Genomic DNA, 23,024 nt, shown 5'->3' with positions numbered 1-23,024 from the left:
ATTATTTGAATCTCATTTTTAATGTGAACTGAGAGGATGGACAAAAGCTACACTGGCTCCTTGTAATATAGCAGTTTCCAGTAATTTGTCTTAAAACTTGTGAAAGGAGTGTAACAACCAATACAAAAATAGAAAATTTTAAACAAACAAAATATATGATATATTAATATAAAAGGAAATCTTCTAAAAATTAATTCTCAGAAGCGCGAGTGTTGTTCCATGCTGACAAAAACTGGAAATTCCTGAATTATTCAGAGAAAACAAAGTTAGAGCAACTTCTTTTTGAACCTAAACATCCTGAAATAGAGGATCAAAGGTCTTGGGAAACATGGCCAAACGCTGTATGCCCATTTGTAACCAGGTTTCCATAATAAAGGAGGACTTTCCAAACAAGTTCCCTGCATAAAGGTCAATGACACTAGCATGTCAGAAATGCCAAAACAAAAAAGACACGTGTACTGTTGCTTTTGCTCTGAACTGTTAAAGATCACAAAATTCTAACCTCTCTTTTTATCTGTTAGAATCTTCCAGTGTTTTTGGTGGTTTTTTTAAGGCAACAGTAACAGGAAAAATGGAACATACCTTCCATAAAGCTAGGGTCAGCAGAGCTAGTACTAGTAGTCCAAGAAGAATGGCTAGTATTATAACCCATAAAGGGATCTCAAAGGACACATTTGGGGTCGACCAAATGACAGATGTTCTGATCTGCAATGAAAGGAATACATTTAATGAACAAAAATGAAGCAAGTAAAGCAAGTTCAACAGTAGATCCTAAACAGAGGTTAGGAGCATTGATTTCAAGAGCATTTTGCAGATTAGAAATACACATTGACTGAAATTTTCTCATGTTGACTTGATTTATTGTAATTTCTTTTCCACTTGTTCATGATAATTACTAGAAATGGAATTCACACATATATAAAAGTCTTGTCATACCAGACAAAGAAATAGTTTTCCCATAATACAGAGTGGCAAAAAAAATCCCTCTGTGCAGATGCTTCACAAATATTCCAGGAGCAAAGTTCTGTGCACATGCTGGTACAGTTTAGGCCAGTACACTGAAATGCACTGAATTACTCACAAACAATGGTTGACTTTAGCCCAAACTCTTAATTCAAACCACAGTAGATACCAGCAACATTTTTCTTATTTTAATTTTTGCTGACATGGCAGTATACATTTTTTCCTACGGTTTGCATTTCAGCTAAGCAGTCCAAAAATGAAACTCAAGCAGAGTGTATTGTCCTTGTGATAAAGCCTAACACACACTCTGATGCTATCTTCTTGAAAAGAAGCCAAGCACACAGATCATTACCTAAATGGGAAGCAAGCATGAAACGTGCTCTCTCATTGTCTGAGGCTCTACAGAGCAGCAGAGGCTAACATCAGTTATCAAAGGTTTTAATTGACTTGGCAAACTTCTCTCAGTAGATCTTCATGTGGACAAAGAGTAGTAATAACCTTTTTCTATTTCTCCTTCTGGGGATACCCACACTCTCCTCCATACTCTCCTTTCCATACCTTGTACAAAATGCATTATATGCTCTCAGGCTCTGCTTGGAAGGCTCCTTAGTCTCACTAAATATTTGCTCAGTCCCTGCTACTCCCAAGCAGGAAGCAATGAGTCTGGGCTTTCCTTAGCTCTTTCAACACAATATTATCCCTTCAGTCTTAGTTTATTTTCTCAAACTTTTTTCTTTGTTGTTAGCCTAAGAAGTGATTTCTCTCTGGGGTTTTCTCTTAGACCTCTCTCATCTACTCCTAGTCTCCCTTAGGACAAGTATGTGACAGATGGAAGTTATTTGCTTTATGACATGATGAAATCAGTTTGCAAAGAAACTGAAGAGACAAACTCTTAAATGAAATTCCTCTTCTGTACTCAAGATACCTCTAGGAAATCTACTCTTTTTAATAAGTTTCTTGGCTATGGTCCAGTCCCTAAGCTGCACTCATTGTAAATTTTCTTTCTATGTTTTTTTCTTCCTCTATTACCTTAGTGATTGATGCACTAGAAATTTAACAAAATACTAATTTCTAGTTGTTCATTGAAGGAACAGAAGCCTAACTTTTAAGGATGGGCACAACTCTGTAGTTCAGCTCAAAACTGTTTCCATTCCTTTGCTTCTCATTTTTCCCCTTGAAGATGGCAAATTTAATAATTTAATCCTTTCTGCAACATCCAGTCCTTTCTTCTCTCGCTTTTTCTTGTTATCAGCATTCTTTGATAGACTTTTCCTTCTGAAAGCACCAGCAGATTTGTCTTTCAGCTACTGTCAGGCTTAACTGGAAGACACTTTTGAATAGTCATTTTCACTTCATCTCTGCAGCCAACTGCTCCCTACTGTGACACAGCATTTACAGGGGTGGCAGTCTGGTGAGCTCTACTGATGCAAGTATTTTTTATTGTATCCCTCAAATGTAGGGGCAAACTTTCTATGTAGGAAACCACTTGCTTTCTACCAAAGCTTACACTGAGGGTTACACAGAAAATTCCAGGACACTGCCCAGTCCTGGTGTTTGCACTTTAACATTGGCTCTGAAGATGAAGTACTTGCAGTGCTGGCCGTACCATCGTTGATCTAACAAACACAGATAATATGCATCTTTGGAGCAGCTCTAAATGGTCATAAGTCTAGAATATTTGAAGAAAGATAACATCTAAAAAGAATAAATATGAGAGCAAATTAAAACAAGAAATAATTACTTTAAGGAAAACAGCATTAATAAAACAACCAATGAAATGTCACCCTTAGGTGCCAACAGATATCCTGATGGTCTCGTCCAGTGATCAATCATGCCTTTGCAGGAATACCATTCCTTTGCCAGCCCTCCTCTTTGGGTTGCTTCCTAACCACTGCAAAATTTCATAGGCTCTCTTTATCATTAGATTTAGCTAGAGGAGAGCTCATGTAGGAAGGATAAAATGTTCTTGAATGGTTCTGCTTGTGTCTCAGAGTGGCATTAAAATGCAAGGGCAGAGAAAATGAGAGAAGGGTCATTCTGAACTGTCTGCAGAGATTCTTCCCAAGAAAAGTCAGTTAAGGAAAAAGATGAATTCAAGTAAAAGGTTAATTGACCAGGGAAAACAGAAAGGATGCAGTTATAAGGGGCTGCTTGAAGCCTGTAGAATACAATGGGCTCAGCTGTCCAAGGAAGAAGCATTTCCATTCTGCAGCTAGAAAATCATGAACACTGCCCTGAAGCAAGCCTGATCACATACAGCACAAGAGCTGGGAAGTGCTGATGAAAATTCATGGGCCCCAAGACAGCAAAAATGGACTGATTCAAATAACCCCAACTCATTCACAGTGTGCCCTTCCTCTGTTGGCAAACTCTGAGGTACTACACACATAAGTTAAAAATTTTAATTATTGTTTGGAAAGGACCTGACACTGTCAACATACAGATTGCATACCTTAATCATCTAAAATTTGAGCTTCACTACAGTTTCTATTCATAACACTAATAACACTATCACTTGCTTGAGCATGTTGCTGTGAATCTGGAGCACTAATGTCAAAGACTACTTACCAAAACCATCTTAAAAAATATTTGTAAAACAGCAGAAAAAAAAAGGCAAGCAGTGCTTTCTGTTGGCTCAAGTTTAATGAAATTAGTGACTCCATTTTACAGCAAGACCAAACCACAGGGAAGACCCATTTACATGCAAAGACTTTATTTTGCCATTTCTGCTAATGATAGCTTCAGCCAAATTCGTAGGTAGCATAATGTGACTGAGATAAATACAAGAGGAAATGGGAGCCAACACTGCTGCTTCAGAGTGGATTGTTGAACATCAGTAAAACAGCACAAAAAGATTCTGACAAGCTGCTGGCTAGGTATGGACTTCTTGATAGATGGACAGTCATCCAGGGTCTGGCCAGGAAAGGGTTAAGTTTTGGGAGTAGCCTGGAGGAGGCATGACCAGGACCTGGAGGTTACTCTATCACAGCTCACATTATTATGTGAGGCAGGGGAAGGGAGTCTCTTCTGAAGTTCCTCCCAGCTAAGTAAGTCTGGCAGAGGGAGCTGATATTAGGAAGCTTCCCTGTCAATCTTTCCTTTCTGGTACCCTCTGCCATTAGTGTTGTTGCTGTTACTGTTAATTTTCTTATCTCATTGCTGTTTCCTGTAAATTGTTCTTATCTCAACTCGTGATCTTCACATTTTGTATCTTCAATTCTTATTTCCATCCTGTTGCAGGTTGAGAGGGATGGAAAAGCAGGGAAGCAAGCAAGAAGTGCATGGTTTAGGGTCACAGTGGGAGAACTAAACCAGGGAGTACCACTCTTAAAGCATGACAACAGTCTACTGAAATTTTACATCCTGAATATGGAAATTATCTGAGCGGGCAAATTCTTCTTGGAGTAGGAAGGAATTTTGGTTTACAGATTTCTTCAGATAGTATTTGACTGAACCATATCTGGTTCCTTGGGCACCAAATCCAGTTTAACCCAAGGTTAAGGTAACTACTTCAGCACCACAGGTGCTGAGACAGGGGTGAAGTAAGCTGCTGTGTGGTGTCAGGTCTGAATAGCTCATAGGGCAGCATATGATTGCACAGGAGCAGAGCAACAACTTGACTCTTAATGTGTGCCAATTCACTGTTCAAAATTAGGTAGGGTCAATCCAGACTCCAAAGCATGTTTGAGATCCTCCTGAAATCAGTGGAAACAGATTATTTTATTAAAGATGGTAGATTTCATTACATTTTGGATAAAGCTGACAGTAGTGTATGCAACTACAAGTACACGTATTGCCTTTTCATGTCTTCTTTTATGTGCCACTTCTACATAGTTCCTGTGTTCGTGTGCTGTGTTTTCTTTCCTCTTAGGCTATGAAAACAGTAACACAATCTAGCTCTTATTCTGAAATCTACAGAGCACCTATCAGCATGGATCCAGACCAGGACATGTGGATGTTCCTGAGGATGCTAGACAATTATAAGCGGTGTAGCAGCACTCAGCCTTGCTTGTGCTGCCTGTGTTCAGAATAATTTCTCCCTTCCTCCTTCTGTCATTCTGCCTTTACAGACCGTCAAGTGCAACTTGTGGTTTAATTTCAGTAGCTCAGCTGGAGCTTGACAAATGTTGATACATAAACAAGAAGCTGTAATCTTATAAAAGAGCAGGGCATCATGTTCATAGTCCTTAGATTATCAGCATTGAGCAAAACAGCAGAAATTAGGTCTATCTTGTATCAAGCAGACTGCTGCAAAGCTGGCACATTTCTCTTCTCTGAGTGTAGCCAATGCTAATGAAATCTTTGCCTGCTAAAATCTTTAAACCATCCTGTCGAACCCACACCCTTTTCCCATGACTTTTCTTTGTCTTAGGTTTTAAAAGGGGATGGTTGTGCTAAGTACCTGGAATTTATTCCCTGAGCAGGGTATTATATGTAGGCATCAGCCTCACTCCTGCCTGTGTGCATTACCAGTAGGATATAATGCCCTGGGCTGCCCCCTTTACACAAAGCCTTGCAAGGCTACAAATGCAATTCTTGTGAATAGTTTGACACTGCACGTCCTGAACACCCACAGAGTTGAGGCAGAAGCTGGAGGGGAAGACACAAACAAAACATTCCTTCAGTTTTGTCTTCCCTTCTTTCACCATTTTTACAGAGGACTGTCGCTTCTTCACCCCATGCTGTCCACCAACAGTTTTACATGTGATTTTGATTTAAAACAAGTTTGTGTTTTCAGCTTGGATTTCTGTTCTTCTCCATGTGGTAGGTTTAGTACTGTAGGATCAGAGCCAGGGAATGTTTCCATCTAAGGTGGCCAAAATGAAGTGGATTTTTTACACAAGTGTTGCATGTTGACACTGTACTTTGGATGTGTGTTAGCTTTCCTCTCTGTTCAGGACAAGACTTTATGCTGAACACTGAAAACAATGCTTGCTTCTCTGTCAACTGGGTGAAGAGCACATCTCACAGACTTGAGAGGAGCCATCTGACTTCTGACACTGCTGAGCATCTCACACCTTTGTTATCCAAAGGGTGCCAGAGAATTCCAGCTGCCTCAGGCACTGAGATGAGGGTGAAGTCAACCCAAGAGTTATGGACAGAGCTTTTGTTTGCTATTGGAAATAACATCCACACTGGTCTTAGCACAGATGATGTCAGACAGTCTTAACTTCATAACCGCTCTTGCAGTTCCATGAAAGTCATTTGTTGCTTATGAAAGTGTTCTTCTGGGGAGGCTTTTAAAAATGTGCCTTTTAAAAAATGTGCCATAGTTAAGCTCACTGTAAGTATATAAAATAATTATTAGGGCTTTTGCCACTGTATTTCATTCAATTTGGAATTGCTTCTGATTTTGGTGTTAGTATGTCTTCAAAACAGTCTTTGATTCCTCTGGTGCAAAGCAGAGAGAAGCACATGAAGTAATCTGCTGCTTCACTGGTACTTCCTAATGTATAGATGGGAATTAGGTTTGACTGGTGCAAACTTCCAGCGCCTGTGGTCAAAATTCAGTGCATGCCAGTGGGATTCTCACAAAGTTATTTTTTTTCTCCCTGGTTCTTTAAAAGACACATTTCAAAAAATAAAAATAACTTCTCCATAATTTATTCTTCTACTTTAAACAGCTAGTAAATTAATTATTATTCTAGTGCTACTGCTTTTGCTGCCCATGATGACCTTCCTTTAGTCTTCAGAAATTTTCTTTACAGAGGCTGAGAAACAGGAATTCTTTTGTCCTCCTACATGTCCCCATCCAACCATTACAGCATGATGTTCTTATGTTCTCAAAAAATGCTCAATATAGAATGTAAAAGCTCCCTCAAGCTTGAAGTCACATTTATAATTACATATTGCAAATGTTTATGCAAATACATTTCATAAGGAATATAAGCTTGTTTAAAATGCTATCAACATGTAATAACTAAAAAAAGTTATAGGCCTTAGTCTGAAACCAATGGTGCTCACTGGAGGACACTGGTCAAACAGTTTAGACTAAAGGTATCCACAGTGAAAGTCCTATCAAATGTTTAAGAAAAGTAAACCATATTTTATTAAACTCCCAAACTGGCTCAAGAATCATACATTTTAAAAAAGCAAATTTCTGCTTATTCTAACTTTGTATTTTGCAATAGAAAGTATTTTCATGTTGCACATGAAATTCACCAAGTAAGACAGTATTATTTACCACAATAATACTTGTAGCAAAAAAAATGAAAATTTTCTCTTGAATGAAATAGCTATTAGCAAGGAAATCCAACCACTTGCATAATATATGGTTGCAACTCTAAGACTATCAAAATTAATGGAAATACTATATATACTATAGATGTCAGTGGATTCTGGTTTAAACTCCATGCCAATTTTCTGTTTGATGCATTTTCATTCTAATGTTTTACTATAAAAGATCCAGATTTTCTTACATTTACCTAATGTTTCACACACCTTTGTATCATGATCCTGTCTTCAAGATCTGTGTGTCCAAGACTTATATTCCATGATGATAAAGTCCTTAGAACTACAAATAGGACTCTGTAGGTTATTGATGGGTATGGGATTACTCATGCCATTAAAACTTAAAGTAAATATCAGCCTGCCTAATTGGAATCCAGCCCTATATGAATTAAATGAAGGACATATGCTCTATTCTTTAAAATATATTATCTTCTTTACATAAACTTTCAAATGCTAGCCGATTATTAGATATATACTTTTGAAAATTGATTTTAAAAATATTTAAATTTTTCTTCCACTACCACCCTTTCATTGTCTGAAGGAAAATCATAAACCTTTAAGTAAATCTTTGGAAGCTTTTAAAACACAACTAGTGATCTTTTTCAGAAGGAGCAAAAATATTAAGCTTTGCCCAACTTCAAGGAAATATTTCTTCTTGCAAGTGGAACATCAAAGAACTGGTGCATATAACACATCAAGCTGTAGAGCTGGCAAGCATCCACTGCCATGTCCAGATATGAAAGGACATAAAAGCGTTATCATTCTTCAACATTTTACAGTTGCCATTACAGGCATTTTGCTGTAAATCATCTGCTGCAAATAACAAGCTTTATACTGGCTGGAGTAAGAGAATGAAATGCTTATCTGATCATTTGGTAGATCATCTGACACTTGTTGAGAACAGCAGGCTATCACCTGGGGTAAAGCACTCCAGCCCAGATGAAGGCCCCACTATCAACAGAACTCTGCACATGTGTTTCTGGTATGGAACACATGCTGCAAGAAAATAAAAAAGCCCAAGTATATCTGTCAGCTTGGTGCCTTTGAACCTTTCTGGATGAATACTGCATTAAGCACCAATCCTCTCTAGTGAAATCAGGGATCTACTGATGGTGGAGGTTAGAGTCACTGTGCACACAGAACCAGGATTTCACCTTGTGTCTTCCCAGAGCAAGTATCAATCAACCATTCCATCTGTGCATGTACAAAACAAAACTTGAGAGCCTGTATCCTCTAAAATATACTCAAAGTAAGCTCTGAAGTGCATTATTCTGTTGGTTTTCTAAGAAAGACAGTATCCTGTCCCTATTACTGCATTTCAACCGACTGGTATGATGTACTTTCAACACAATTCAATTTGGCAAAGTTTGAACTGAGCTTACCTTTCGAAAGAAGGACTGTAACTGAGGAATATTTATAAAGATGAGAACATTAAGCATTAAAATTTCAGATTACTCTTATACTAGAATCAGTTTTTGCCTTCATATTTTACTTACCATTATTGTTGACAAAACAGACAAAATATCTTTATCAATGACAAAATAGAGTGAATTTTAACCATGTTAAACCATGTGACTTTTAACCATAAGAAACAAATTACTTTAAAGTGCTCCCCAAACTCAATCCTTTGGCACCAGAAAACAATTAAATCAAACTTATGTCTCCAAAATTAATGTTACATATAGTACTACAGAGCCATACAAATCTCGGCCTGCAAATAAGACAAATGCTTTAGCATATATCATCTATCTATCTATCTATCTATCTATCTATCTATCTATCTATCTATCTATCTATCTATCTATCTATTTATCTATCCTCTATCTATCATCATTTCTCTAAGGATTACCAAGTAAATTTGTATGCTTGCACTTGATGTGCTGTGAGGTGGCAATCCTAGAAAGGCATACAGACCTTCCTGAAAATCAGGGTATCAAAGAAGATTAAAACAGATAGAGAGAAGTTGCCGTAGACAATACACAAGCTTGTGTGAACGAACTGCTGACTGGGAGAAGAGTGAGCTCTCTAAACCTGACAGAAACATGATTTGGATTTTGCATACAAATTTCCTCCAGTTTTTTTTACCCCAAACAAAGTAACAAGATACTTGCTTTCACATTTCTGTTTTCTTTTGGGTGCAAAATCCATCTGAATAGCAATAGAGCAGTCTGCACATTAGTTCAGGAAGAAATTATTTTAAAATGTAATAAGAATCATGTATCATCAACTTCCACAGAAAGCAATGAAGTTATTTCCTTTAGGTATTACTTTAGGAATTTACACTAGAAACACAGGAAAGACCAACCTCAATATTTTCATCTATAAGAACTTTCACAGCTGTGATCAGAGTGACCAAATACATGTGCTTCACACAAAGATGTAATTTTCAGTTACTTACTGCTATGCTTCCCTCAGGGAGCTTTGCTGGTTGCACTTTATATGGCATGCTCTTAACTTCAAAGGAAACATTGGAAGAAAGACTGTAGAGATAATTTTTTCTCTGAAATGATACAAAAAAAGAAATTATTAAACCTCATGTTTGTATTTAAAAGCATTATGAAAGATTAGCAGACAAAAATACGCCAGAGCACTGATTTCATAAGTCAAAGATGGTTTCTTTTGGTGAAGAATGCAGGAATTGAGACCTGTGTGTGTCCATGAGACAAATACAGCATAAAGCTGCAATACAAAGGCCACATGTTCAAAATGGGGAAGGAGGGTTAGATATGCAGAAAGATACATACAGTTGTTTCTCATATTTCTCTCTGAAATTGGTGAGTTAAAAGCATGGGTGAAGTTTATGGGGTGTCTGTGTTTTAAACCCTCAGCTGCTGAACAAGCTCAACAACCAGCATGGGTGTACTGAGGACATTCACAGGCCTATGTTGAGACCAGGCTGGTAGAGCTTCCTGATAACATCAAACAAATGGCTGTGCCTTCCCACCAAACAATAGAAGGAACAACCATCTCTGAACTTCATTTACACAGAATCACAGATAGTTTGGGTTGGAAGGGACCTCTGGAGATCAGCTAGTCCAGCTCCTCTGCCAAGGCAGTCACCTAGACCAAGCTACACTTAGAATGGGATTGATTTCCTATTGCAGTGCAAAAATCCTACTCACCTTGCTTGCTTACTAAGTTGAATCAATGTGAGAGGAATGTACAGCAGCCATTGTTTAACTGGCCAGTTAGTAAAATATTTATATAGCTGTCATTAAGCATTTCAACAAACCCAAAGATGTGCAGACAAAATATGCAATTGATTTTCTGGGTGACACTACATGGCAACTCATCTTGTATATCCCTTCCATGTAAATCTAGGGTAGTGATATGGATCTTCTTTGAAAGTGCTTCAATATTCTCTGAGAAGCATTAGATTATTAAGTGCTAATGTGGTTAATGGAATTCAGAGGGCTAGGAGTTATGACTGTTATATCTTTTTTCTATATTATTATTATCCTCCTATTATTGCTACCTGTTTTAATCCTTTATGAAATACGATGACCAGATTTCATCACCATATTTGGCTGATGATTTACAGAAAGACAGAGCCTTGTAAGTAAAGCAGTCTTTCCTTTTGTCACCAGCTTTTTCAGTCCAGCATATTTGGAACACCGTTGTTACTTCCTGAATCTCCTTCTGCAAAACCTTCTCATTCATTCTATTTCTCACACATTTAGGAGCTCTTCTCCATTGAAAAGATTTGGTTCCTGTGTGATTGTTCAACATCTTTTCCTCAGTTTTTCCCTGTAGTTTCCTGTTGCATCAAAAACATAAACCCTCTCAAAGAACTGCTTTTCCTCTTTCAGCTGTTTTGTTGAGCCAAGATTGAGGTAAAAAGACCCCTCGATAATTCTGGCTACGATTTCTTTCCTTTGCTGATGGAGAAAGGTTTATTTGTGAAAATGACCTGAAATAAGCATAATGTAAGCCTGGGAGCCAACGTGGATGCATTTGAATGACCATGGCCCAAATCAAAGTTTTCACAGAACTGCTGTGGTTGGAGAGCATATTTGGAATTTGTTTCCTCCAAGCACAGGCACAGTAGAATCAACTAGAGCAGTATGCTCATGACCATGTCCAGTTAGGGTTTGAATATCTCCAAGAAAGGAAACTCCACAATCTCAAGAAGCAACGTATTCCAGTTTTTTACTACCCTCCAAGTAAAAAAGGGGGTTTGTTAATGTTTAAATGGAGTTTCCTGTATTTCAATTTGTGCTTCTTCCCTGTTCCTTGATATTGAGAAGTGTGTTCTTTACCCCCACCAATCATGTGTTTACAGCTGCTGATGAGATCCCTCCTGAGGTTTCTCTTCTCTAGACTGAACACTCCCATCTCTCTCAGCCTCTCCTGGTATATTGAATACTCCAAGCCCTTAATCATCATTGTGGCTTTTAGCTGGACTTGTTCCAGTATATCCACTATCCAATCGTCTCAGGGAGTCCAGGACTGAACTTCAGGTCTGTTTGATCAGTGCTGAGTACAGAGGGAGAATCAATTCCCTTGGCCTGCTGACAACGCTCTTCCTAATGCAGCCGAGGAGGTTGTTGACTTTCTTTCCTGCAAGGGCACACACAGTGGCTCATGGTCAACTCTGCATCCCACAGGACTCCAAGATCTTTTGCCAGAGCACTGCCTTCCAGCTGGTTGGTTGCATCAGTACATAGGATTATTCCTCTTGTGGTACAGAACTTTGCATTTCCCTTTGTCACCCTTTATGAAATTCCTGCCAACTCACTTCTCCAGCCTGTTGAGGTTCCTCTGGAGGGCAGTACAAACAACTGGTGTATCAACCACTCCTTCCACTTCACTACCATCTGCAAATTACCAGGCTATCAAGTTGGTAAGCATGATATCCCTTTTGTAAATCCATCCTGACAGCTTCCAGTCATCTTCCTGTCCTTGAGATGTTTGCAAAGGGCTTCCACATTTTTTTCTCCATCATCTTCTCTTCTCAAGGATTGAAATAATGCTGACTGACCTATACTTCTCTGAATCCTCTTTGAAGACAGGTGCTACCATTTTCTTTCTTGCAGTTTTTAAGGACCATGAACTTTCAAAGATAATTGAGAAACATCTGACATTCTCATTGCCCCTCCCTCAGGACTTCTATGTGTATTCCATCAGGTTTTTTTAACTTTTGTACATCTGATTTGTTTAAATGTTTCCCTATCCTTATATCCCTCTGCTGAAGATAAATGTTGATAGCTGCAAATTTCGTCTCTGGTTCCAGAGACCTTAGTTCACTGTATGCAGATTTTCTCCATAAAGACAAAAGTGATGGAGGGAGGCCTTGGGTAAGTGAGCCTTTTCTATGTCCCATTCAGCAGAAGACCCATATTTTCCTTAGTCTTCTTTTGGCTGCTGATATACTTATAGAAGTCTCTTTAATGCCTTTAAATTCCTTTCTAGGCTTAGGTGGGCTTCTGATTTCCGATCTCTGTCCCTGCATTCTCAGACACTCTCTCCATTCCTTATCCAACCCCTGCACAGGGTCAACTGACTCTGCTTCCACCTCTTTTATGTTTCATGGAATCATAAATATTGAAAAAGACCCCCAAGATGATTGAGTCCAACCTTTAACTGATTGCCATCTTTGTATGTCTGAGTTGTACCAAGATGGCAAAACTCCACTTGTCAGGATGGACAGTTCTTGAGCTTAAAGGATGATGATCCTGGAGAATCAGTAGTTCTTCTGGACTTCTCTTTTTTTTTTTTTCAGGATAATCTCCCATGGACTTCTTCCAAAAAGATCCCTGTAGAGGGTGTTCTCCTGAGCTCCAGGGTTGTAGTCCTGGTATTTGCCTTGTCCATTCAGTCTCCTTTTAAAAAAGTAATTTTCTCTCCGAATATGTGAGGGTGATAAAAAGCCAGCACATTTATTGCCTTCTGGAACTAATTTGGCTATGCCATAATTTTGTTCTTTTAAAATATTGAGAGCAGCTGAATGGTTATTACCAGAAAATTCAACCTCTCCTTAGGGCCTATACTAGGAAAGAGCAATACTAAAAAATCTGTCTCAAACAACTACACAGCCATAGTCAAATCAGCTGCTTAACACAGATAGCATCAAATGAAAGGGAACTATCAGTATCCATCTATTTCTATCAATTGTGTTTGAAATGAAAAATTAGGCTTGCTAAATAAGTGGTTTTATACACATTCATGGTGCTGATCATCTATGAGGTGATATTCAGAAAAATAACTTCTCCTTATCACATTAATTATTTTCTATTTCCAGACTCAAGACATTCTTGGTATTTTATTCTTCAGCACTAGATTCCTCCTCCCACAAAATCTCAGCATGTTTCTGTGACTGTGCATTCAGAAAAAAAGCCTAAAAAAAGCCTTATACTTCCAATCCTAAGCAATGATTATCAAGCAGGATTCTGGATATGATTATATGATTTATAAACATAATCTGTAATGGAGAGAGCAGAATATGTTATATTACTGAAGAAGTAGACATTAGACATTGAGCTGGATTGGCTAAGGTACAGTAAAGGCATTAACTCTGTTGAAACCTCCTATAAAGGAAACAGCAGTAATGGAAATATAAAGCCTTTCACCTACTATACATGGCTTCTTTCATTTTCAGCTTGTATCAGCAACAAGAACATCAGAGGAGGGTACTTTCTGTTAATTAATGCTTGGCTTGGGTTAATAAGCCTGGGTTGTGACCACAGCTACCAGCTTGTCTCAACCCTTGATTAGCTCCTGGAAATGCTGGAAAACAGGAATGGAGACTAGACTGTAAAAGACTAGAGAGTTATTTTCCTGCATTTACAGAATTATGTGTTTGTGGCAAAGGACTTGAAAACAATGACTGTGGTCAACATTGGCTGTAAGCAGGATTTTTACTAGTCCTAACACCTTTGAGATACAAGCAGCTGTCTTTCCTACAGCTTTTTCTATAATTCTCAAGCCAATTACAAGAAACAGCATTTCTTTACCATATAATTTTTAAATAGCGTATGTTTAAATATTCAGTATTTACTGGAAACTGCAGGACTTGTGGTTTGAAATTCAAGCTGAGGATTTAGTCATGGCTCAGAGGAAGGAGAAGAAAGGATCTGGTATTTGTGTCAGTGCTTAATGATCAACAGTAGAGAGCCCAGCCTTAACTACACTGGTCTTTTGTGGTTCCCCTTGTGTTAGAACAAGCAGAAACTGATCTTGTGCTCATTGCTGAAACAGTAGTTTGCAATATTCTGGGAAGCAGGCAAAACATGGCCATCCCCTGTGTTGCCTGGGTAGCAGATCCTGATGATGTACTTATTACAGCTTCTCTCTCTACATGCTTTTGTTTCACAAATAGATTTTTGAATTGAAGCCTTTGTTTTCTTTAAAAGTTGCAAGACAAAAAAAAAAGCCAGAAATAAAGGAAAGTGTTCCCAATAAATATGGACTTCAGTGTTTTCCTACATACAATTGAGACCAAAATAATGTGAGAAGTGATGGAAAATCTTTGACAATTGGAAAGACAGTTCACCAGGCTCCAGTGGGATGCTGCTGCTCTCTGCAGAAAGCTCAAGCACAGACCTACTGACCCTCCCAAAGCATCTCTAAGGCATGTGGGCATCCTGGTCAGAGAGCACACTGAAATGCAGGGACAATTCTGGATCCCAGGGAGCTAGACTGAGGGTAGGAGGAACAAAATCTTTAGCAGCTTAAAGGCTGGCAGATCATTGCTGTTCTGCAGGTTTGAAGAGTTGAGCTACTGGAGAGAGTCCCCAGAATTACTCTGCTCCACTGCTTCTACGAAGAATTGTTCAGGCTCTTGGAAATCTTTTTTTCCTTTTTTTTTTTTTTTTTTCTGCTTAGCTGTAGCCTAGCTGAAATGCACATGGTTCCCCTATGGCAAGCTGCACACTGTGGTGGTATTTTTATCCCAAGAATTTACAACTTTTGCACATGAAGTTCAGTACTGTTACAATTTTGGCACTGCTTGATTAACATTTGTTTCCCTTTGTATCTGCTGGAGCCTGGCACACTTTAAAGACAGGAGGATAAGCAATACCTTTTTAATACATGCTGTGGGAATTCATTAGCTTGCTTTCTTTGACCAATACCTCCCAAAACCTGAAGTGCTGCCAATAGAGAGTAGAGTTCATACAACTACTTCTTCTTAATAATTTGTTTAAAAATGTGCATGTGACTCTGTATGCATGGTAAATTGTATTTGTGCCATTTGTGGCAAGAGGATATCTCCACCCAAACATAGCTGTGACCAAAGAAAATACTCTGAAAAATCAACACATCCTTCTCTTTATCATTATATTCTTACACTTCACATATTGTATTTTTTACATTCATTTTGACAGCCTATTTTAGGTTATAATGGAGGCAGCTGTTTTGTTGTGATTCCAAAATATTTCTATATAAAGATTATAATGGTTATCAATCTAAGAGGTTTATTTCTTCATATACCTAACATTACTTATACTGTAGCACATCTAGGAAGAGTCTCATGTTCTGCTTTTGCTAACACTGAAAATATTTTAAATAAAAATGAATTAAAACAAAACCAGCCCATACCCAAAAGACCTCCAGGTAGTTCAGCCCCATGCAAAGGTCTCTTTTTTTTCTAGCCTTCATTCCATATAAACAATCAAATAGAGTATAATATAATATTTTTGGCCACAACCAAAGTTTTTGGTTTTACTTATTTTGTTTTTTCAAATAGCAATAGTGTTTTGATGCAGCCGAAAATTTTCTTGATGACTTCTTCCTTTTGTTATTATATGTGACTTGAAGGGCAGCACATAAAATTTCTGGCTTTTAATTCTCAGTCTGGATTAAAATAATCTACTTAAACTTCCATATATAGCTTATATATGGAAATGAATGAGGGCACAAGATGTCTCTCTCACTAATTTTTCTGTCTCACCACTTCCTTCCACACACAGGGAATTTAGGTTAGCTGCAGAATTATTCTTTGAAAATACTAAGCAATCTTCCCTGGACTGAGATGTTTTCCACTGGACATAGAAAGAGGTTCTGGGCTGGAGGATGCTAAGGATAGAAATTATTGTTTCTTGGGGTCATATTCCACTTACAGATCGAATAATTGCTCCCATAGTAAAGATGAGAGGAAGAAAAGCGAACAAATAAAGGACCTTGTACAAGAGGATCTCTCACCTGTCCCACATCACCTCCACCAGTTCACCTCTGCTCTGAGCTCCAAGCCTCTGCCAGCACACACGTCCTGCAGCCTGTGTGGCCCCGCTGCACAACTATCTGCATTCTTCCTCTAATGGCCTTTGTGTAGCTGAACTGAATCCTTACCATAAAAGCATTACCTGGCCTAGAGAACTTCTACCACACTAAAGAGGCTCTGAGTTCACCAGTAATAAAATATGGAGATTCTCAACAAAATCTCTCATTAGAACGTGCACTCCAACAGTGGTGACAGCTCTGGGTTCCAGGCAATGAAGGCAAAGGTGGATGCCAGGACTAGCAGAACTTGTAGTTGATGGTACAAACAAAGGTGTTACATCATGGTCTTCCTCATTTTCTACACCCTTCCACACCTCTCAATTTCTTTTTATATCCTTGGTGCAGCTTCAGCAGAAGGGAACACCATCATTTTATAAAGCAGGAATGTGGGGCCTCTCAAGCTGAGTGCGAATTGAATTTGTGTCTTCCAGTCCTGAATTCCCTAATCATTGGACTGCCAGCTCTTGCTTCTGCCAATTAATATGGAATAAACCAAGTCCTCTTCAAGTCTTTCATCTAAATTTATAGGTGCCTTCTAAATAATTTTTGGATTTTGTGTTCAAAAAGGGTGAACATATTCCTCCTAAATCCTGATTTGGGTGCCTATCCTCCTGATAAGAAACAGCCCTCATGCAGCAACCTGATGGTTAATGCAGGTCACTTTGTCTGAGGTATCTCCTTTTCTCCATGTGTTGAACATAGAGCTTAGGTATTTAGTTTCAGGTTTTGGATACCAGTCAGGCAGTTAAGAGTGCTGCAGCACACATCACCATTAATATGCCAAGCATATATTTTCATTTTTATGCATGTAAAAAGAAAAAAGATCAGTGCACATTTGGAAACATTGAAATAATGAGTATTTAAGAGAGAAGCCAAAATATGACTTTGGGTACCAAGAGAGCACCAAAATGCAGTGGTGCTTCTCTTGCTTTTCAACTTTTTCTGATTAAAACTAGATTTTTCCTCCCTTCTAACTATTAAAGTTCATGTGATCAGGAGTGCCAAATTCACATATCGGGAACTGCCAAAACATCAAGAGAGAAACAATACAATTATATTCAGTAATATTAAAAGAAAATACAATAAACTTCAAACTTCTTGGGAACCTTACACATCCTCTGTGGTTTTGTAGATTACTGCCTCCCCTACCTCTCCCAGAAGGAGATTTGTATCATTATGAGAAATTTTCAGTACAGGATGAAACAGTAGCTAAGAATGCACTGAGTTCCATATCCCACAATGTTTTAAGTTCCAAAGAGCTCAGAGCCTCAAGGTTGTTACAAATCAGACAGATTATACAGCTTCATCACTTAGAAATGCATTTTCAAAACAGATGTTTTACTAGCCAACTCTGAGTCTTATACTCAAAAATACCCATCCATGCAAATACTGGACCAAATCCCCTTGGGTCTCCCTCAGATGACTCAGAAATATGATTAGACAAATGGAGACATAATGGAGCCCCATCAGAACACAACATAACATAACCATGTAAGGTTGTTTCTGTTTTGAACAAATCAGGCTATTATTTGCCTGATCAGCAAGTCTGAATCCAAAAGTCAGCTTTACTAGAGAGTTCATATTTACAGCCAGACTTTGAAGTTACTCCAAAAAAGTATGTGATTCTTCTTGGCCTTTGCACAACGTCTGTCTCTATCTTTGTTGGCTGGTTGGGAAATTTGTGCTGCTTTATTTATTCAAATGTGTCCAATCACTGCACGTCACTTAGCTCTTATTTGTTATGGGAGTTTGGGTTTTAATGTTACAGGTCACAACTGTCAGGAGACAAAAGGGTCAGCTGTTGTCAGTTAAACTAAGTGGAAGAGGAAGGAGTCACTCAATACATGACAGGTCTTTTGTGGCAACAACATACACATGTTTGCCCATGTAACTTTGATTAAAAACCATTAATTATTTCACCCTAGCATAAATTAATCACTTCCAATAAAATCCTTCTCAGGTTTGCATTAGCATATCTTTAAGAAGAAAAAACATCCTGACACTGGGTTCTCGGCTTTAATGAGCACAAAAAATTCTTCTGCAAATCATCATGTCTTCATTTAAATTATAACACAGTTGAGTAATGTTGCATGTCACCATTATTCTGATTTCTTTGGCATATGAAAACTTTTACATTAACTTTTACATGAACTGCAATGCTTCTCTAGAGACTTTTACCCTAAGTTTCTTTACAAAAGCATGATAGTGGGGTTCAGTCTGGCCCTTGAACAGTCCTTCCTGAGTCACAATAATCTCATCCTGAGTCACAATAACCTCATCCTGATTATTTTAACTGCATTTTAATCCTCAGTTTGAATCTGCAGATTTCAGCCTAGTTAACAACAGTTGCAGATTTACTAAGAGCAGATTGTGCCCTTTTTAGGAAACTAATTATGTTCTACAGTCTTTTATGGTGATGGTTGTGTAACTGTTAATTTTAAAAGAGGCTGTGAAAAAGGGAACTGTTTTGAGATGAGTGGAAGGAAGACAACCAGACCCTAGGACACTATTTACTGTCTCCAAGTTTGCATGTGAAATAAAGATCATGTTATTCTGGCATATAATTAGACATAAATTGGGGGATGAAACAGTTCTCTGGAAACTACCTTTTTCTACTTAGGAAAAAAATTCTGTTGCTTCGAGTGGAGTTTTTCTGATTCTTAACAAGAATTGCAAATTACTATTGAAAAGACACAGAAATGTTTACAGGGAAAAGGTAAAATCACAGCCCATAAAGAGTCTTGTTTGATAGCAAGGGTATGTAAGACCAGTGGAGTAATCTGGTAGGAGTGTTTCCCACGAGGTCTTTCCTATGAATCTACAGGATGGCTCACCCTTGTCCCTGCCCACAAGCTGGTGTAACATTCCATCTCTGCCTGGAGCTCCCTGAGTGAAGGGAGGTGCAGGCAGAGCAAGCAGGGTTTATTAAAGAGCAAGGAGGAGCTAAAGGACTGCAGCACTGGCATTGCCTGGTGTGTTTGCACACACCCAGGTCCCAAGGCCCAGCTTTGACCCTTCTCCCCATCCAGATCAGACAGAGAGAGGTTTCAAATCAGCTGGATAATGCATCCTCTGAAGATACCTCTCTGTCTTGTCACTGTCTACAGAGTTAGCAACCAGCTTTTGCATCTAACTTTAGATTACTAAAATTTCATAAAATGAGTTCCACTGCTCTGCATTAAACATGCCACTGAATTTCATGCAGTTACACTTGTTCTGAACCTAAGTCAGTCCAACTAAAGTTAAACCCCACAAAAAGATTGTTTTTACTAAGAGTTATCCAAACAAAGGAGATTTTGTGTCCCCTGTGGCTAGTTTATTTCAATTGTTACCCATCTCCTGTCACAGCCAAAAACTCAGAGAAACTGTTTCTCATTAATTTTGTTTAACTTTAATCTCTTACAGATCTTTATTGACATATACTAAACTAGACTTAGGAAAATCCTAATGAGGCTAATTTCCACAGAAATAGCTGTAAATAGCCTAGAAACTTCATCTAAAGATCTGTGCACAGGATTTTTTCACAAGATCTACTTTTTGGCCCTTTCAGAGTTAATTGTATTTCACCAGCAGAATGATGAGGAGAAAGACTTGACTGGATCTGGAATACATCAGGCTCAGTTCCCAGTAAGGAAGGTAGCTAAGGGAGCTTTATCTTTTGCTTGGTGAAGAAAATGATGAAGATCCTCTGTGTTATTGCTTGCCCACTGCAGTGCTCAATATTGTCATATATTGTTCCAGTCAAGGATAATATCTCTGCTTCTCTCTGTGTGTTAGGAACAGAGAACCAGTGCAGTGAAGCTCTTACCTGAACTTAATAGCCTGTGTGAGCTTGTCCAGCAGCCTCTTAATCTTAATTCCCAAGAAATTGGGAAAAAATGGAATCAAATGCCCATTCTATTTCCCAATAGATATGCTTCTTCCATAGCTGTAGAGATGCTTACATACTGGTACTTTCTGTCCTTTGCAAAAGCTTGCACCAAATAATGTCCATCCCATTTCCCAGATTTGGAAGGATAAAGACACATCCAAACTGTCATGTTTTTGGGCTTAAATTTGAACCAGACCTTGCCTTTTTTTTTTTGCACTAGCAGATGACTCACTCAGCAAACCTAAATGAGGTACATCCATTCTAGAGTATCTAGACATATCTAACATTTTTCAAATATGCTTCCTCTTAAAAGCCTTCTTTTTGTTAATGGAACTGAAGAAAGGATATGAAAGTTTCTTGGGATTGATTGTTCATAGAAAGAAAATGCACTGACAAATCAGGAATTAGTTCACTTAGTCTCTGAAAGGATGTCCTTTGTTACTGAGTGAGACAGAAATCTCTTTTCTTCAAGCAAGGCTAGAGAGTGAGGACAGAACTTCAGTGTTCTTTGGTCACAGTGGTCCTACAACAGCTTTTGGAGAAGAAAGACAGAATGTGACCTGGCCTCCTGACAGATAGGTAGAAAAGCCTTTCAAGTCATCCTTTCAAATAACCACTGCCATAGTCCTGTACAGCAAGGGAGACCAATGACCTCCCAAAAGTTTGCACCCATTATGGATTTGGTTAGCTACTGATCTGGCATTCAACTTTCTGGAAATATTATCCTATCTGCTCTCATTTCTCCAGGAAAGCAAGTGAGGATGAATTTCTTTGGTCTACTTTCATATTTGAGGGAAGGGAGAAATTAACTTCAAATGCATGAGGAGCTTAATTTAAAGCAGTAAACTGAAGATCCTCAATTCTTCTCTTGCTAGGTAAGAGGTACCCTGCATATGAAGAATTCTCCCACAGCTGTAGGAAACTCAGGAAAGATTCTTGCATTCCAGATAGAAAGACTGAGAAATCCTGAATTCCTTGAGAAACAAGCCAATAATAAATCAGCTTGATCGAGACAAGAGATGCAGGTATTTCTTAATAACAGCAAATGTATCTCAGTGTATTTTCCAGTGTTAAAGGTATGAAAACTGTAGAGTAAATACAGACACAAGGCCAGCTGTGAGGTAACAGCTCACAGTAAAATCCCTCTGCCTTACAAAATCATAGAATAATTTGGGTTGGAAGGGAACTTTAAAAGTCATCTGCCATAAGCATGGACATCTTCAATTGGTCCAAGCTGTTCAGAGTCCAATCTGACCTTGAATGTTTCCAGGCATGGGACATCTGCCACATCTGCCCATCTCTCTGGGCAACCTGTTCCAGCATTTCACCACCCTCATTTTGAAACACTTCTTTCTTGCATCTAATCTAAATAGATGCACTTGTAGTTGAAAACCATTACCCCTTGTTTTATTGCAACATGCCCTGCTAAAAGATTTGTTCCCATCTTTCTCAGAAGACCCCTTTAGGTACTGGAAGGTGCTATAAACTCTTCCTGCAGCCTTCCCTTCTCCAGTCTCAACAACCCCAGCTCTCTCAGCCTTTCCTCACAAGAGAACTGTTTTATTCTTCCAGTCATCTTTGTGGCCCTCCTCTGCCCTCACTCCAACAGGTCCCTTTATGCAGTGTGAATATAAATCTGAGAGCAGAAGTTGGAATGCAAGAATTTGCAAAGAGAAGTTTTATTTTTTGCCATCATCTACACTGCCCCTTTGAGCAGTAAGACAGATTGTCACTACATGAGTGTCATGTATCATATGAGCTTGATGCATACTACTCTTCCCTAGATTAACAGAGAATGAATAACAATGAATGTTTAAGCTGAACATAGTGTACATGATACACTCTTTGGCTCCAAGAAAAACCTTCCATTGTAAAAGAGGTTATAAATGCAGAACATTTAGGTCAGTCTAGGAAAGCAGAAACAAAACTAGGAGAGGTACTTAAAAATAATCTTGGAATCTTCAAGTAGGATTCAGGACATAAATTTGAGGAGTGATAGCAAGAAAAAAAAATGTAAGCAGCATCCAAAAAACCTGGACAGGAACCAGTGAGATGTTATCTTCAAAGAAAATGGTAGCAAGAAGTATTTACATTTGCCCCATTTAATTTATTAATTTTTATTTTAAAATATCTGCTCAAATAAATTATTATTTTATGTGTATAGAAAGAGATGTTTGTGTGTATTACCTCCAGGAATGTTTGTGCCCAGAGCCGGGACCTGATTTTTAGTGCAGCACTCTTTCCTCTTTCCAGCTGTCCCACAGTGCACGAAACTAAGACACACTTCACATTTGTACAGTTCTGAGCAAAAAATAAAGGGAAGTCATACTTATGTTTTGAAAACAAAATCATTTTCAAACGCTGTAAATAAGCAAAAACAAATAAACTTTCCTTAAAGAGCGCTAAATAGTTTGAAATCAGTAATTTTATCTAATGTATATGAGATACCCCATGAGTCATTGAGATAATTCTAAACCAAGGAGCAGATTCTTTTTGAATCACCAGTGAATACAAACACCTACCTACAGTAAAGAAAATAAAAGTAATAATTTTCAACAGTGTCTGCTCTGAAGAACTCTTAAAATGTCCAGGCACTTATCAATCCTTTGAAACACGTGCTTTTTCCTCACCTATCAATCATTTTATGATTTCATTTTTAGCTTTTTTTTCTGTTCTCTATGCATTAGGTGTTTATTTATATTGCTAAATCTTTGCCCTTTTCTAACTCTGCTGGTTTTCC

The 23,024-nt window shown here is 38.3% G+C and overlaps 1 protein-coding gene across 1 annotated transcript in view; it reads right to left on the bottom strand.

Annotated features, from left to right (window-relative positions):
- ITGA8 (integrin subunit alpha 8) overlaps positions 1 to 23,024 on the bottom strand; it is a 114,494-nt gene that overhangs the window by 5,668 nt on the left and 85,802 nt on the right. The window contains exons 27-29 of the mRNA XM_014270056.3: positions 22,472 to 22,585; positions 9,593 to 9,694; positions 583 to 705 (exon numbers count right to left, since the gene is read on the bottom strand). Of these exons, the coding sequence (XP_014125531.2) occupies positions 583 to 705; positions 9,593 to 9,694; positions 22,472 to 22,585 (339 nt within the window). The remainder of the gene's footprint in view (positions 1 to 582; positions 706 to 9,592; positions 9,695 to 22,471; positions 22,586 to 23,024) is intronic.

This window comes from Zonotrichia albicollis, chromosome 1 (assembly GCF_047830755.1).
Source record: "Zonotrichia albicollis isolate bZonAlb1 chromosome 1, bZonAlb1.hap1, whole genome shotgun sequence".
NCBI lineage: Eukaryota > Metazoa > Chordata > Aves > Passeriformes > Passerellidae > Zonotrichia > Zonotrichia albicollis.
This window is presented reverse-complemented; position numbering and strand designations above follow the sequence as displayed.